At 42.3% G+C, this 18337-nt stretch overlaps 1 protein-coding gene across 13 annotated transcripts in view; it reads left to right on the top strand.

Moving 5' to 3' along the window:
- Sntg2 (syntrophin, gamma 2) overlaps positions 1–18337 on the top strand; it is a 202470-nt gene that overhangs the window by 89853 nt on the left and 94280 nt on the right. For 12 of the 13 annotated variants that reach the window (NM_001414915.1, NM_001414914.1, XM_087552613.1 and 9 more), the window contains exons 5-7: positions 4054–4097; positions 4199–4240; positions 16857–16944. In NM_001414915.1, coding sequence (NP_001401844.1) covers positions 4054–4097; positions 4199–4240; positions 16857–16944 — 174 coding nt within the window. The remainder of the gene's footprint in view (positions 1–4053; positions 4098–4198; positions 4241–16856; positions 16945–18337) is intronic. The other variant, NM_001106720.2, reaches the window with a different exon arrangement.

Genomic DNA, 18337 nt, shown 5'->3' with positions numbered 1-18337 from the left:
AAAATTTACATTAAAACGTAGTTGTGCTCCTATTTGGGCCCAGGTTGCTATGGTGTTGTTTGTTGTACTCTGGGAAGGATAAATATCAGCCACAAGAGTGCCAAATGGGGTCATGAGCACATCACATTTCTAGTGGAGGAACATTAGAGAGATGGGGCCCAGCACTAGAGGAAATTATAACTACCTCTACCTGTACTATGGTCCAAGGTTGCAGGGTCTTATGTAGCCCAGGCTGTCCTTGCCCTTTGCTGTAAAGGCGAGAATGACCTTGAACTCATGATTCTCCTTTTAACTCCCAAATGCAGAAATTATAGGCATATACCACCAGGCCTAACTCAAAGTTCTTAAAAGGGAAACTGCATGAATAAAACTCTGACTGCCAAGGAGTATACTATAGTCACTGAAGTCCTTCAGCAATAAGTGAGAGATAAAGGCTGGGACAAGTGAAAGCTGATTCCATTAGTCACAAACAGACCTCCCTCTGTCAAGGGTTGGCTGGGTGGATTCCAAGACATCAGGCTTTGTTTATTGCATAATGGCCGTAGTCCACAGAGATGAGCTAGGATCACCGTTCAGCTGAAATTCACAAATGTAGACTAATACGATAAAATAGACTATGTTATTTAGGAGGGTCACAATTAAAATCAAACCCAACTCTTGTGTTTGCCTTAGCTTTGTTTGTTTGTCATTCAGGGGGAAGCATTTTCTACACTTCAGAACAATTTTATGAGTTTAAAATCTGTGGATCTCAGTAGCTACCCGGAAGAGGAGAAAAGAAGGAAGGAAAAAAAAAGCCACGTTGAGTTAAGCTGATGTGAAGGGCAGCCACAAGGCAGGGAAGGATGCTTTTGAGAAATGGCAAGGAAGCCTCAAGTACTAGAAACACCACGTGTAAGTGGTTCTAGCCAGCATCTGAAGAACGAGAGAGAAGAAAAAGAAAACGTTGAACTTTCCTGAGTCAGGATTTAGAAAGATGAGCAGACATAACAGGACCTAGTGGCAACTTGTAGGGAACTGGGCTCTGCGGATGATTCCTAATTACCTTTTGTTCATCTGAGACTGGGTCACTTCCTACTTTCCCTTTGTGGCCCCAGCCAAATCCTTAACAACCAAGAACTGAACAGGGTCCTTGCTTGCCGTCTTATATTTCCTTTATTCTGAGATGTTCTTAGTGATGGCAGGTATATATAGTATAAGGCAGATGAGCTATTCTATGGTCATTCTAGCCAAAATTATATTTGCAGCAGGAATCATTCTAAGTTCAGTGAAATTGTGGATAACACTTTAACTAAATTGCCGTGTGACTATTTTTGTATTGCAAATATAAGAGCCTCGACTGTTCTAGAAATAAAGCTTAGAGTTTGCTTTGAATTCAAGGAATGATGGTTCTAGTAAATCTAGTTATTTCCACAAATAGCACAAAAGAACAAACAACAAAGAAACACTATGGGCAAACCGCCTGTGCCTGCATTTCCTTCCTGAAGAAAAGGCAAGCACGAGCCAATTCCCTCTCTCTGTTCTTCAAAAATTTTTCCCTCCACTGCTTCTTTAACTCCCAGTGGAGGGAGAAGAACTGCCTTCTAAGGCAAGAACAAAGAGGAACCAGAGACCCATCAGTCAGCTGGCACTTACCACTGACTTCTGGTCGCCTGACTTCTGCTTAAAGGAGGGCTTGCCCATTTTCTTTAAGGGTATCCACTCGCTCTCAAAATCTTCTGAAATTTTATTCAAGTGCTTTGCTATTTACCTAGGTGACTGCTGACATTTTAATTTCATTACTTGGGAATTTATAACATGGTGTCTGTGTACACATTAAAATTGGGCAGTAGTTTCTTAGGGCTCATTGTCTTTTTGTCCGGCTGGCATAGAGCATCTGCACCCAGCACAGTCTGTAGAAGACAACATCCACTCAGGAGAATAGAGGACATGGCTGCTTCTTGCATATGGAAGTCCTGGTGGCTTGTGAGCTGATTCCAAATGGGAACTGTGTTAGATCAGATACATAGATGCCTGTGATAAGTTTTAATAAAGCAGACTTCTCTCCAATCGAACGTTATCCTATGCAAGAGGGATTAGGAGAAAATGCTTCGGTGCATAGACCACCCCATCTAGCATTCACTGTCATCTAATGAATTCCTATTCCTACAGAGAATACACTGAATCCATAAATGGCAGCAAAGGTGCAGGGCTTGGCATAGCAGGAAGAAATATTTGGAGCTTTGTTTAGTATGGGAATAGGTACTAATATGTATAAGCATTACTCAAATAAAAGGAATAAGGATGCAGAAATGGACACAGTGTAGCACAGGAGTGCAGGCATGGCAAGGCAGGAGGGGACAGATATAAGCATGGCACAGCCCAGGGTGCATAGGAAAAGGGGTAGCATGTATGGAGGTACAGTTATGAACATGGCCTTGCACAGGAATATAGGTATAGGCATGGCTGAACATTGGCTCCTGCACTCTCTACTCCCTGAGGGAAATCTCTCTGTGTCCACTGATGTCTTCTGGCCATCCTGAGAACAAAACAGACATCCCAATGTTTCTGGCAAAAGACAAAGACATACACCCCTGAAAACTCATGGATAGCTTGTAAATACTTTTTCTATTGAATATGCAATATCTTTTGATGAAATTTGAGTCCTTGAAATTTGGGGGGGGGGTTGTTGATGGTTTTGTCAACCCAGATCTTAGATCGCTCCTGTATGCCAGAGTATTAGTGATTCTACTTGAGCCCCATCCCACTCTGGTACAGCTGAGGGCTAGTAATGGCAGCAGAGGCAGCAAAGACAGGGAAAAGAGAATTTTGAGCATCTGTGCTTAGCCAAAGGGAGACCTGGTCACAAAAGGGATGATCTGGGGAAGACTGTCTGACCTGAACACAACAAGACATGGTTTAAGAGGTTCTGTCTGTTGTCTCAGTAAGATAGAACCAGATTACTTAACATCCTTGCTTTAAGATTCAGATATATGGAGGATATATTTTATTTCCCATCTGATTTAATGTTGTCAACAAGTAGAAATAATATTGACAATTGTCAATGTCTTTTTTATATGGTGTGTTTGGTTGTTTGGTTGGTAGGTTGGTTGGGTTGGGTTGGTTGATTGGTTGGGTTTTTTTTTTTTTTTTTTTTTTGAGAAAGGGTCTTACAGTGGCTCTGGCTATCCTGAACTCACTGTGTAAACAGTGATGCTAGCTAGTGTCAGGGAACTTCCCCTGTCTCTGTTTCATGACAGCTGTTACAGTTTGGATGCCAAAAAAAAAAAAATAGGTCATTCTTTTTTAGTATTTAAGGAAAGATCTTTCCAAAGTCAAACAGTCGCACAAACAGACTTCTCTCTAATCGTATATGAAAAAAGATGCTTTGGATGTTGCAAGTCCATTCAGTCACTTTGAATCATCTCTTACCCTATGACAGAGAAGATGTCGAGTGGAGATGTGTGTGAGATTTCATTCAGCTTTAGAGCGCAGGGCTTCTTCTTCAATGACAGCAATCTGTGCACATTCATGTCGAGGAGAAGCTGAATGACTCCTGAAATTCCTTGTTTATTGTCTGTGACGAAAAGTGTGAACCACACTTTCCATATACTTCAATCAAATCTGTCCTTAGAGGGAGTGGTACTTATGCTTCACTTCACGAATCTCTTAACATGCTTGAAATTGGTCATCCATTTAGCTCACTGGTGTCTTACATTTTCCCACACCCATATACAATGATGCATAAACATATACGCACAAACTCATGTGCATATGCAATGCACACAACACAGCCTGGTAGACACAGGTGTGCACATACATGCACATACATGTGAATATACATATCACACCTACCTGCTAGCATGCACACTTTCGTCACTGTTTTCTCCCAATCACACAAACACTGATTATGCAAACACGTCAGAGAGTACATGTTTGGGCGCATATACACAAACATTTGCAGACACTGAAGCAGAGGGATGTCGGTTCTTAGAAGCACAATGTTGATTAAAGACTGCTGTAAAGAAAAGTTGCCAAGATCCCCTTAACAATGTTGCTGCTTTTGCAACCCTGCAGCTGACCAGACAGAGATGTTGTTCATAGGAGATGCTGTGCTACAGGTCAGTACCTTACGCTTTAATTTTTAATTCTACTCCATCTTTCAGTTTTAAACTTATTCCAATCAATCATCATCCTCAAAATTCTTCATTTGTCTGTCCAGGTTAATGGCATTAATGTAGAAAATGCAACACATGAAGAAGTGGTAAGTCTTATATTGGGGGGGGGCTATTTTTGGTATGTTATTTTCTTCTAAATATATTTTTCTATTAACCCTTATTTATCTGAGTATGTTTGTAGATGCAGACACACCAGGGACCTGCAGGTCTCCATAAGCACTGAAGGAAATACATATGATTTTGCTCATTTTAAATCGAAGGGCACAGAAATTCATGGATCATTTGACTTCCTACATTGCCTTAGAGTCACCTCAGGGCAAAAATCAAAGTCTGCCATGCTTTATTTGAGGTTTTTCCAGAACTACACAGACCCCCACTGTGTTGTGTTCAGTTTCTGACCTATTGGCTCAGAATATCATGTGGAAGGCTCTAGTGACAGGCACATTTAGTGGTTGCTTAAGATGATGTGGGTCAAAGGTATTCATAAGCAGTTGACTCCAAGAAAATGGATTCGGATCAGGTTGGGCCTTAAAGGGCAAAGGAGGACGAGAGAGACACCTCATCTTGAGGCATCAAGTCTAGTGTTTGGGAAGAGATGGAGCCCTACAGTGCAGCCATTCAAGAATGGTGCCCTGAAGCTTGTATAATAAGCGTCCAAGTGGTCCCTGAAAGAAGGAGAAAATATGGAGATTGCATTAAAGCTGGGTCCTGAGAAACAAGATGGAGGAGGGGAGTGGGGTGCTGGCACAACAGCTCATGCTGAGCTGGCATGAGATGTGAAACCAGAGCAAGGAGCAGAAGCCGGGAATATGAAACAACAGGAGGCTTGAGGCCAGAAGAGACCTGGAAGGGTTCCTTTTAGGTCTCTTTCTGTGTTTCTGTTAAACTCAGATAGGCTCTTAATTAGTTAGCATTCCCTCATGGGCATTCTTCCATTCACCCTTGCACTCATCGGTGCCTGTGCAGTAAGCCATCTCTATTCCTAAGGAAGGCAAAGCCCCGCCACCCCTCTTGCCCAGAGTCGAACTCACAGAAAAGCAGACGGAGTGTTTGCAGTGATTTCTGCCTAGATGAAGACCTGCTCAGCGCGCGCAACCCATTGATTTATTAATATCCTCACACAGGGCATATTTATTGCTATTTCCTGAATGCCAGGCTAGAGGGAGATCCACAAATGGGCAGACATGTTTCTTAGTCTCTAGAGATGTGCAGTTGGGGCTTATGATCAACTTGGGGATATGGTCGTTATCAGCTTTTCAGACCTAGTGATAAATACTGCTGTTTGTCTTCTACAAAGTATACTTTTTTAATGATAAAAAACACAATGGAAAGAAAAACCATGCACTTCTTAACTTTTTAATTCTAGTAGTAAGAAAATAAAATTAGAAACATTTATCCATTCAGATTCTATAAATGTTGTTATACCAAGACTTATTTGACATTAATATACTTTTATCAAGTTTTATGTATACTTTATTTTGTGATACAAAATAAATTAACTAGAGCTCCATTAATGATATATGTAATTTTTCAGGATCATAAGCTTCCTAGAGATGTCCCATTTGTAAAATACCTCATACATTACACAATTTTCCTCTCTCGATCTTACAATAAATTCTGGTTTCAGTGCTTAAAGAAAAATGATCAATTATGCTCAATGTAAACAGTCTTTCTAACATAAATATATCCTCAAGGTGAGATATCTGCAAGGTGAATCTTAGACTGCTGTGTTTGAAAAAAAACTTGTGAATTGAAGTTGATGAAAATGTGTAAACATATGACTTAATCAGTAGTTTCTCGTTGTAGCCCAGCTGTATGCTTCTGTCATAGCACTGCATAATATTCTACTGGCTTGCTATTGGAGACAGAAACTTGTCCATGCACTTCTTGTACAGATCTGAGATGTATGGCCACTCAGAGAAAGAAGATTGATGGCTGTCATCGTTCAGCTTTACGTCCATTTCAATGTATTGCATTACATTTTCATAGTTACATAGTTTATCAACTAAAAATACACTTTAAAAATGTATAGTAAAGTGAGTAGCTGTTTCTCCAAAGGAGTAAGCAGAAGAAAGTAATCAAGAAAATCTAAAGCAAGGGTTGGGGATTTAACTCAGTGGTGGAGCGCTTGCCTAGCAAGCACAAGGCCCTGGGTTCGGTCCCCAGCTCCAGAAAAAAAAAAAAAATCTAAAGCAGAAGTTATTGAAATGGAACACAAGAAGTAATGAGGAAAGTTAGGAAAAAAAGAAAAGTCTGTGCATGGGAGCCACCTATCATGCAGCCTTGTTTCTTACCGTTCCTCCAGCTGTAATCAAGATAAATGGTTACTTTAAATATCTTACAACCTCTCAGAGAGACTTGGATCTAGACACAGATGCTTCAAGACAGTTGCTAACACAGAAGAGATTTTATTCCAGTCACAAATGTTATGGATAATAAACAGTTCACAGCTTTTGCCTCAGGAGACTGCTTAAGTCACAGCTATTTTAAATACCCTGCCAGAGCTATTTGATTTGTCCATAACAGTTTCAGAAGACCCTGAGCCAGTCCACACACACACACATGCACACAGGCATGCACGCGCATACGCACACGCACACGACTCCAGTGACTGCTCTGTAGCTGTTCCCAGTCTGGAGGGGAAGAACCCCTCCACAACTCATGATTGGGAATGGGCATGTGAACTTGGTTATATAAACAGTCATCCTCTCACTTCTCATGGTAGCAGTCCAAAAGACCTCCCCACTGTGCGCCGCCCTCCATTTCTATATCCCACCCCCTCTGGAGTCTTTATGATGGATAAGCCAAGCTGAGCTGGTAGCAAGAAGGACAGGCAGTTGTTTGAGCTTCTAGCACAAACATTCCAGTTGCTGCTAGACAGCGGATGAAGAGTGTCAGGGTAGTTAGGAACACATTTGGGGGAGCTGAGGTTTAGAATTGAGTGTTGAGACCATAAACACTATGAAAGTACTGAGAAGACAAGACAAAGTAGAAAGCTGATCTTACAGGACGCCATCAGCTATAGAAAGCCAAGGCCACAGAGAGCTATGGGCTCCAGCACTGCAAGAACTCCAGAAAACACTGAGCCAAGGAGTTGTAACCCCAAGTACGGAGGACCTCGACACCCTGAGCTCAGACTTGGATGAGTTTCTTTTTATGTATCTGTGATTTCAATCTAAACAAAAAAGAAAAGAATCCCCAGTTAATAGTTTACACTGCCCCTGTCACTCTGAGCAGTGTGCTGCTAATCAGTGATTCATTTGCTGCTACTAGAGATACCCATGAGAGAAGAGATATATGTGTATGTTTACCTGTGTACAAACATATGTGTATGTGTATGTGTATACATGTTGTATGTGAAATCTGTAGCAGAGGACCTGTGTTGGAAACTCCTGGGAGAAGCCAACCAACAAGGTTGACACAAGAAACCAAACATTAGAGCCAGTTATGAACCGCTGTCCTTTGTGATGGTCCTGCCACAATATGTGAAGGAAACTAACCTGCTCTTGAAAATTGCCTTGTCCTTGTTCGAATGACAGAAAAGGACCTGCTTCTTTGGAGTTGTAAAGAAAACATGAAATCATTAAAAATATAAATCCAAATATAAAAGGTACAAATGGGTCTGCTTCATGCCTGATAATGATGAGTACTCCAAAGGATATCTTCTTAGAAAATCAAAATTCAGTTGTTTAAGTACATGGGTAGATGGCAATTGTGTGATGCAAAGAAAGTGAGAAGGTGGAAACCGCTTCAAAGTTTATAATTATTCATAGAAGACTTTTGATTTTCCTCTGGCTAGAACTTGGTCATGGTTTACTTTATAATCTGTTTAAATGCAGTAACTATATCAAGCAGTAAAAATGCACCTGACTGAAAGTAACAAACCCTGGTGGATTTTGTATCTAAAATTGTATCTATTTTCCCATGCTAATAACTAATGATACAGCATCTCAGGAAGCACATTGGACTCTCAATGTTGGCAGCTAACATGAATTGGTAGCTACCAAAACAAGGACTTAGCATGTGCCTTATAAGGAGATGCCTGTGTTTAAAATAAGCCAGGGTGACAAAAAGCTGAACACATGCTAGAATCTAGTTATGAAAAGGTAGAATCATAGTTCTGTTATGAAATCATTCAAGGTAATTTAAAAAATACTCCTTACTGTGTTTAAACAAAACCAGGAAATCCTCACAGTTGCCGAGGTTCTCGCTACCTATTCACCTCAGCCGTGACCTATCAAAGAAATCATTTCCCCTGTCTGGTTGCTGAGCCAATGGATGTACTGGAGTTACTTAGAACACAAGTGGCTCAAAGGAAACTGTGTGTACATCACGTGGGACCCACCTCTGCATGGGTGATAACACACAACACGGAAACACCCAGCCTTCGGGCAGGTCCTCCAGAGAGATTTTCTCTTCTCTCTGCTGCTTTCAGGAGAGGATTTGTGAGTGTTCTCCTTTTCGAACTTCCCAGGCCTTTTGTGTTTCTTGGAGCTTCCTTCATCTACCTGAAGAAAGATTTTCCCTTAAAGGAAATATTTACAAAACAGTGGGATGCATGGAAGTTACCTGGAAGTCAGGTGGCCATCAGTCAGTCCAGAACTGATAACACAAAAAAGCAACAACAGCCAACCACACAGCATGGAGCTGACAGGAGGAGGGAAAGGGTTGACCAGACTTCATAGCCATGTGTGGTGGCATACAGCGTTGATCCCAGCACTCAGGAGGCAGAGGCAGGCGATCTCTGAGTTCAAGGCCAGCCTGGTTTACAAAGCAAGTTCCAGGAGAGTCAGGACTACATGGAGAAACCCTGTCTTGAAAATAATAATAATAATAATAATAATAATAATAATAATAATAATAATAATAGATTTAAATTAGAAAATTAGATTATGAAACAGCAATACATAGATGTATTAAAAATTGTGTTGAGAATGTAAAGTGAAGAGAGTTAGTAAAACAAACATCATACAAAATAAACAGATGGATTATGTCACTCTGGTCAATCTAATACTTCATCAAAATTAAAATACTAGAGCATGAAATGAAAATTCCCTGTATTAAAAAAAATGGACTTCCCTATTTGCTCAGAAGCTCGGTGCTGCCTCCTTCCTCCCTGTCAACATACTGTACCCATGCACACACACATACAAACACCACATATACATGTACACATACACACAGACAAACACACACACACACACACACACACACACACACACACACACACACACACGCTCATGAGTGCTTGAAACTCTTTAAGATGATGTGTCCAAATGTTAGTAATTTAAGGACAGGTTGAGTTTCAGAGTAACAGACTCGTTAGCCACAGTTGTACAAATGGAGTATGTCTCTACTGTAGCTGCACAGAGATAGCCACATGATTGAAGTTTGTGTTTGAGGACAGGGCTTTGCAGAGTTACATTGCTTTGAGATGTGAAGTGGAGACATTAAGTGTATGTCTGGTTTTGGAAGCTGGAGCTTGGCAGTGAGTGTTTGAAAAGGGACATTCACTGGGATGAGGCCCTGAAGGACTTCTCCTTCAGGATGCAGGCATTCAGAAATCAGCAAGGACAGAAGGGTTAGCCAGGCAGACAGATATGAAGACAAGTACGGAACACACAGAAAAGGACTGACAGAAAGGAGCAGGGAACAGGGAGCAGCCAAGTTAACGGTGCCAGGAAGGAAGGCCGACTTACATGAGCTATAAAGGTTAAGTATTCTGCTTTGCTGGACTGGAAATAGTGAAGAGATCTGAGAGAGCCAGACATAAGGAGGGATTGAAGAGCTAGCCAAATTTTAACAGCATTTTGCTGTGGATGGAAAGGTAGAAATGCCACTGATGTGCACACAACACACTGTTTCTCTGGCACAAGGTGCTTCAATATATTGTCAGTCCATGAGGAAGAGCTCAGCACAGAATGAATGTGTGGATAATGGAGTAAGTGGGGTGCAGCTTTCAGAAGGCTGAGTGGTTGACTTAGTCTGAGATGAAGCAAAGGCAGATCCTCCTCTGAGAGGAATAGGTTGACTTAGAGTGACGCCAGACTGTCAGGTGGCAAGTCTGTTGGTGGGAATACAGGCTACCCAGTTGACATAGCATTGACTCAAGATCAGATGGGTAAAAAAGGAGAGGTGTGGTGGGGGAGAGGTGAGAGATGTCATCTCGGGAAAAGAGGGAGAGGGGCTAGACTCTGAAGTGTCTGTATTTGTGAGAGCCCAGACACTCATAGCCACAACTTGAGACCAGGATGAATCCAAGACATTTACTCTGGCTAGGGTACTTTGCCTGGGTCAGTCTGGAGTCTCAATTTGTGGGGCAGAGATTGAAGTCACTTAGATCAATTTGAATTTAATTTGGTATAAGTCAGCTTGGGAAGTGGGATCGCTGAGAGACTGTGCAGTTAGTTCACAGTGACCATGCCCTTCCTGCACTCCGATGTTCAGGATGAAGATTAGGTGCAGCCCGGTGAATAGACCTTTAAGTTCAGCTGAAGTTCAGGCTGGCATGCTGCTCACATTTCCATAAGGTTGCTAATTCTTGGTTTCTATGCTCAAAGAAGACCAGCAACTGCAAAGGGGGAAATGCTAAATTAAGTCTAATTGACCGAGCTCTGCTATCAAGAATGTGATGTGTTTACAAGGAAGCGAGCTAGGGTATTTTCCATGGAGGCTTCAAGCAGCTTTGTCTCTGGGAAGGATAGAATCTCCCCCACCTTGTAGATCTGTTCTTGTTCTACAAAGGCATAGAATGGTATCCTGGATGCCCTTCCAGCTCTTCTACAGGTGTTGAATTCTGTGTTGCAATGCTAGGGATAAGAGGTGGGAGACACTCAGAGTTTAGTTCTTTTAGTTGGCCAGACTTTCTATGTCTGGATTTAACAAGGGAGAAGTGCGGATTTAAAGAAAACCTCAAAATTGTGCATACAAGCTAGTATCCTGACATTACAGTTAAACTTGAATATCCAAAGCTAAATTTTCATTTAGTCACATTTGTATGAACAAAAACAATTGAAAATATATGAAAATTGGACATTGCACTACCTGAGGATCCAGCTATGCCTCTCTAGGGCATATACCCAAAAGATGCTCCAACATACACCAAAGACACATGCTCCACTATGTTCATAGCAGCCTTATTTATAATAGTCAGAAGGTGGAAAGAACCCAGATGCCCTTCAACAGAGGAATGGATTCAAAAAATGAGGTACATCTACACAATGGAGTACTACTCAGCTATCAAAAACAATGACTTCATGAAATTCATAGGCAAATGGAATGAACTAGAAAATATCATCCTGAGTGAGGTTACTCAGTCACAGAAAAGCACACTTGGTATGCACTCATTGATAAGTGGATATTAGCCAAAAAGCTCAAATTACCCAAGATGCAATCTACAGACCACAGGAAGCTCAAGAAGAAGGATGACCAAAATGCAGGTGTCCCCATTCCTTCTTAAAAGGGGGTAAAATATTCATAGGAGGGAATATGGAAGCAAAGTTTAGAACAGCGACTCAAGGAATGGACATTCAGAGCCTGACACACATGTGGCCCATATATTTACAGCCACCAAAACTAGATAAGATTGATGAAGCTAAAAAATGCATGCGGAAAGGGACTGGATATAGATCTCTCCTGAGAGACACATCCAGAACATGTCCAATACAGAGGTCAATGCTAACAGCAAACCACTGAACTGAGAATAGGACCCCTTTGGGGGGGATTAGAGGAAGTATTGAAAGAGGTGAAGGAGCTTGCAACCCCATAAAAATGACAATGACAACCAACCAGAGCTTCCAGGGACTAAATCACTACCGAAAGACTATACATGGACTGACCCAGGGCTCCAACTGCATATGTAGCAGAGAATAGCCTTGTAGGGGCACCAGTGGAAGGGAAAGCCCTTGGTCTTGCCAAGGTTGGATCCCCAGTGCAGGGGAATATGGGGGGGGCAATAAGTGGGATGTGTAGGGGGAATACTCATATGGGGGAGGGGGAGGGGAGGGAACGGGGGGCTTATGGACAGGAAACTGGGAAGGGGAATAACCTTTGAAATGTAAGTAAAAAATATATATAATAAAAAAGAAAATATATGGGAAACAGGTAAACTAATTTTATAAAACAATCTGTATGTATTATATTGGTGTATATGTGTGTGTGTGTGTGTGTGTGTGTGTGTGTGTGTGTGTCTGAATGTATAAGCATGAATCTATGCCCAGAAATGTGTACATGTAAGTGTAAGTGTGTGTATTTATTCACCATAATATCCATGTGGAATATTTGGAATACATGAAATGTTTGAAGTAGTTTAAGTCACAAAGGAATCTTAACACAGATTTCTACTGGTCCAAAAAGAATAAATAAATGAACCTTGTTTGTAAGGTTTTCACATTGCTATAATATAAACTTTTAACCAAGTTAAAATACGTAAAAATTATTTTAAATCATAAAAGAAGCATGAACAACATTGAAACATTTCTTACATCAGAATTTATGAGACATAGTTAAACAATACCACTGGATAGGTAGGAACTTTTACACATTCATGAAGGCTAAAAAACAAAGGAGGGAAAGAAAGGAGGAGGAGGAGAGGGAAGGAAGGGAGTGGGGGAGGGAAGGAGAGAGAGAGAGAGAGAGAGAGAGAGAGAGAGAGAGAGAGAGAGAGAGAATTAACATGGAATTTAAACAAAGATGTGACGAAGATGAAGAAGCAAGTTTATAAAACAGTATGAGCTCCTGAGGGAAGGAAGCACCATTAACAATGGGGGTGGACATTAGTGTGTTAGCTGGGTTCCTGCTGCAAAGACATCAGGCAAGGCCCGTGAGCTAGAGGTCAGTGAGCAAGCCCCCAGTGCCCGATCTACTCTGCAAACCTAAACTAGGCACATTCTTGAATCAGACACATAAATCCAACAATAGCCGAAAATCATGAACCTGTGATGTTTGTTCTAGGCAAAGAAAGTAATCTGCCAGCGTTTAGGGCATGTATCCATTACTGAGAGAACGGAGACACTGGAGTGAATAATCTTATGGTGCCTCAGTCCTGCATGCTACAGGAACTGACGGATCCACTGTGTGCTCACTGAGCAAACGGGCACCAGTGAGTTTTTACAGATAAGGCCAATTGCCCTTTAACAGATAATTGCCCTTGAGATCTGAGACAGGACTTTACTGTGACTATTTCTGGAAAGGCACAAACTTCTTCACAGTGGCCTGCAAGGTTTAAATGGTGCCGGAAGATTTTTTTACCTTTTAAAATGCATGTTCTTCCATTGCATTTTAAATACTTTTTGTACCCAAAGATGTGCAGTGACTCCTCTGGGTCTGCTTTGTGTCTCCCCATGTAGGGCGCCCCTCGTGTCTTCAGGAATCTGGGGACTCTAAACTGAGGTCCCAGAGCCCTCAGCTCAGTCTTCCTTATAGCACAGTGTTTGTATCTGTTTAGAAGTGGGGCCCTTGGGAGGTGACCACGAAATCATGAGAGTGCATCTCTCCATGGTGAACTATAGTTCTGCTGCAGGACAGAACGTCACAAGAATCAACCCTGCTGACATAATCATAGTCAAGGACCCATACCCTGAGAAGGAATCTTTTGGTGTTTGGTTCCTGTGGGCCTGGATAATCTCAGAAGACAGCTTTGGGTGTTAACATATAGAGAATGTCCCAGATGGTATAGAAGTATAGAAAACAATTGGTATGTGGAAACCTCATTAAGAAAGCTTACCTGTGAGGTTGTGCTTAGAAATCAGATATGAAAACAGTAGCCTATAGCAATGGGCCCAGCAAGGTACACACTACCATCTGGGATGTGTTCCCAAGGAACAGCAGCAATTGCAAAAGGTAACTGTGGTGGCTGCTGGTGGAAGGAGCTGCTTGTCAATGCAAGGCAGTGATCTGTCAAGGGACAGAAAGCTGTAGGTCTTTGCAGATCTGGCAACACCCATGGCCAATACTGATTTTTTTCCTGCTCCACACATAGGCTTTGACCTAGAAGAGAGGTGAGTCAAGACTTGTCTCTTACCCACACATTATCCTGAAAGACTGGGGTGATGTGAGCACTTTGAGACGTAAGAATTTTTTTTTAAAAGTCACTAACCTTTAATTAAAGTTCTTGAATATTTCAGGCCACACAGCCATGGTCTTCCAGATGGCTCTGCTATTCTCAGGCAAAATTATCAAGATACATATAAACTCACATAAACATGCGATCACACCTTTTAATGCTTCGCACTGGTTCTGCTGAAGGGCTCTGGAATTCATTAAAGAGATTTAAATCTCATTTTCTTTAATAATTCAACAGGGACGCACACACACACACACACACACACACACACACACACACACACACACACACACACACACACACTAGCACCAACATGCAGAGCAAACTGACCATGGCCAATCCACAGATCCACCATAGCCTGGCTGTGCTGTGTGGGGAGTATAGAGGGAGCTTTTCAAGGTTGTGGCAACCTGGCTTCGACACGTCTCAACAGTTCCTGCCCTTGCTCTTTGGAACTAAGCTGTACTGAGCTCTCAGGACCAGAGTATCACAATGGCTATCCACTCATGAGCCCTTGTGGCTTTCTCCTGTCCAGAGATAAGGCATCCTGAAGTAAGATTTATAAGGCAAGCCCTTTGCTGCAGCAAGAGGATGCAGCTATATTGTGCCTTTCCCATCTGCTCCTGGATTTTGCTTGCCAAGGGAAGATAGTCATGCTTTCCTGGACTGGCCAAGGAGTAAGTGTGGATGGGTCACCTCCTGAGATATGTACCAAGGAGGAGAAACCTCCTCCCTGCTCAATTCAGTATATCCTTGCTTGGTGTGAGGCCCACTTCTGCTCTGTGTGTTCTAATGTACTTTGAAGACAGAGATTGGAAATTGAGAGAGTGGGACCTGTTGCAGGACAGATAGTGATGTGTCCCTCCTTCTGCAAAATGTATGTGCCCTTATCTGAACAGCAGGTTAAAAAAAAAAAAACACATGCTGTTGGAGATAGGGAGATGGGGTCAGGTTGGCTCAGCCTCACCCTTGGGTGGGACCTTGGAAAGTATGAGGCAAGTTAATACTCAGGACCACATGGATATAGAGGACATACACCTGACATGTCTGCAGCATGGATGCTATAAACACACGGTCACTAGTGGCAGCATTAAGCAGGAAAAAAAATCAGTATTGGCCATGGATGTCGTCAGGTCTGCACCTACAGGTTTCTCTCCCTTGGCAGATCACTGCCTTGCACTGACAGCAGCTCCTTCTGCCAGCAGCCACCACAGTTACCTTTTGTAATTGCTGCTGTTCCTTGGGGACTGTCACTTGGGGACATATATGAGAAACATCCAATTTCACGATGAGAGTAGACAGGGGCAGGGCTTCAGTAATTCCAGTGTAAAAGAAAAAGTGTGTGAGGCCGTGGCATATAAAGGCCTAAAGACATGGCAAGACAGTCATGTCATGGAGTAGAAACTGGTGGACACATAATGCTTGGTCAGTTCAGAAGGTCTGGCCAACTCAGGATCTGGTCAGCTCAGAAGCTGTGGTCAGATGAAACTGATTTGGGGCAGCCATGCCCATGAAAGACATGTTGATACTAGAGGCCAAAGAACCTTCATCTGTCTCTGTTCACTCTTTAACCCATTGCCCCTGCCCCACCAAGAGTTTAAAACACTGTCCCATACAGTAGCTATTCAAATAAAAATTGCTGAGGGTAATGTATGAAGAAATTGAGGAGTAGAAATAATACACCAGTTTTGTCAGGAGTACACAGAGATGAGGGTCCAAGGAGATGGTTATGAGCCTTTGATGGTAAGACTTTGTGTTCATAGACAGCATGTGACTCCAGTTAGTCCTAATAAGCAGATTTATAGCATATAGACCAATTGTGTTTCAGTTTGGTTTGGTTTGGTTTGGTTTGGTTTGGTTTGGTTTGGTTTGGTTTGGTTTGGTTCTTTGAGACAGGGTTTCTCTATATAGTCCTGGTTGCCCTGGAACTCCTTCTGTAGACAAGGTTGACCTCAAACTTAGAGATCTGCTTGCCTTTCCATCCTGAGTATTGGGATTAAAGGCATGTGCCATCACTGCCTTGCTAATAGTGTTTTAATAAAATCAACTTAAGCATAAATGTGTTGTATACAAGAAGCTGACCTTGGGTTCCCTAAGTAATGGATATGAGATGTGTGACTAAAACCAAACCCACATGAGTAGTTTGATATTTCAGCAGAGAGTATCACATCACAGCTAATGACGTCTGTCATTTTCCCCAGTAAAGGTGATGTTTGACCTTTTAAATTATATGGTTATGTCACGGTCACTCAGCTGCTATGTCTTTTGCCAGTGCCTGACATTTGGCGATTTGTATCAACAAATTGACTTCTCATGCATGGGATCTTACTTTCTGGTAGATTAAATTATTTAGCATGCAGGGACCCTTGCTCTGTGGCTTAACATGGCTGCTTTTGATGCCTACACATTCAGAGTCAAAGCAAATGTGTTGTGTGTGTGTGTGTGTGTGTGTGTGTGTGTGTGTGTGTGTGTGTATCCAATTGTCTTTACCCTAGTTTAGCCCTATGGAATTTCAGTATCTCTAAGATAACTCTGAAACAAATTCTTAAAAATCAAGAAAGATCCATAAAGAGAGTTCATGCTTCACTTACTTCTGGTTCTTCTGTGATGGTGAAGTGCTATTCTCACGTTCTGAACAGGTGCATCTTCTGAGAAATGCTGGCGATGTTGTCACCATCACTGTTGAGTACCTCAGGGAAGCACCCTCATTTCTGAAGCTGCCTTTAGGTAAGTGGGAAAGGGTGGGATTCTAATGTATTGTGGAATTTTCTTGCTTCCAACATTATCTTTCCACATATCTTGGAACAGTTGGTATAAACCATTTTCTAAACACATGCTCAGAGAGAAGAATGATTTAGACAGGCAAAGAACAACAGTTCCCCAAGGCAGTCCAGACAGCATCATCAGAAGCCACTAACTCTGTGCCTTCCTTCACAACTCCCTGCTACTGTGTTTACCTACATACACACAAATATAGTCATGCACATATACACTCATTCTCACACACATTAGCACATGTGCACACTCACAGACTCACTAACAGACACAAACGCACATGCACACACGGTTTTCTACACATACATTCATGTGCCTATGTGTAGAGTGGTTTATATTCATAATATCTAGGTTGACCTCATATTAAGTTTACAGCCCAGTCATGCGAATGCACATCTGAGAGTGCCTACCATGATGGGGCAGAGCTCGTGATACTCTGCTGTACTTGATCCACCAAGATTGTGATTTATATCAAACCTAAAAACGCGCCGTACTAAGCATTGTTTGTGAAAATTTAACTTTTCTCCCTAGCTGGTTACATTTAACAGAAGGTCCTGCATGGGGAGGGGCACGGTTAGCAGTGTAGATGTGGGACTCTCTTGAATGCTCTCTTCTACTTCTAGGAAAGATCTGAAAGACTAGGCTTAGTCTCCTTAGAGCTGACGCTTGCTGCTGCGAGTGCAGGGACAGCTAACAGCAGCAGTTGCTGCCTGGCCTTGGGCAACCTTCCTTTCCGATCGTGACTGACTCTCCCATCCATCTTCTTCTTGCAGGAAAGGGTGGCTCCTTCTCCCTGGTCCATCTTGTTGTCCACTCACCCTCCTCCTCTTCCATCACTGTAACCTGTTGTCAGCATCTCTCTTATTTATAAGTGGCCTAGGTGCTGTTCCTGATGCCTTTTGATCTATAGACACTGACCACACAACCTATTCCATGTTCTGTCAGAAAAGCCATTGGACTCACATGTTCCTTCTACCCTCTTTTTCCTGGGACCCTTGAGTCTGTCATCTCCAACAGAACACAGGGAGTGGCTGTGATATTCACCATTCTTAGAGAAATTGGTACCAGCTGCTCTATAGTCATGTGCATAGGAGTTGTGACCTACCTTGTGTCCATGGAGACTACCTTGTGAAATGGAGAGAGGAGAGCAGGTGAAAAGTTCTTGAGGATACAAGGATGATGTGGAAGAGGATATGGAAGGGTTTCATGTGCTGATGTGATGGGAGGATCCCAGAGTAAGGAAAGTAGATATAAGAAACAGATCAAAGACTGGAAGGGAGATCACAGCTGTCACTGTGGAACGCCATGGATGATGCTAGCAGTGGTCCCATGTGCACAGAGACAG

This window comes from Rattus norvegicus, chromosome 6 (assembly GCF_021556685.1).
Source record: "Rattus norvegicus strain SHRSP/BbbUtx chromosome 6, alternate assembly SHRSP_T2T, whole genome shotgun sequence".
Taxonomy (NCBI): Eukaryota; Metazoa; Chordata; class Mammalia; order Rodentia; family Muridae; genus Rattus; species Rattus norvegicus.
The sequence above is the reverse complement of the archived record's forward strand: the minus strand, read 5'-3'. Positions and strand labels throughout refer to the sequence as shown.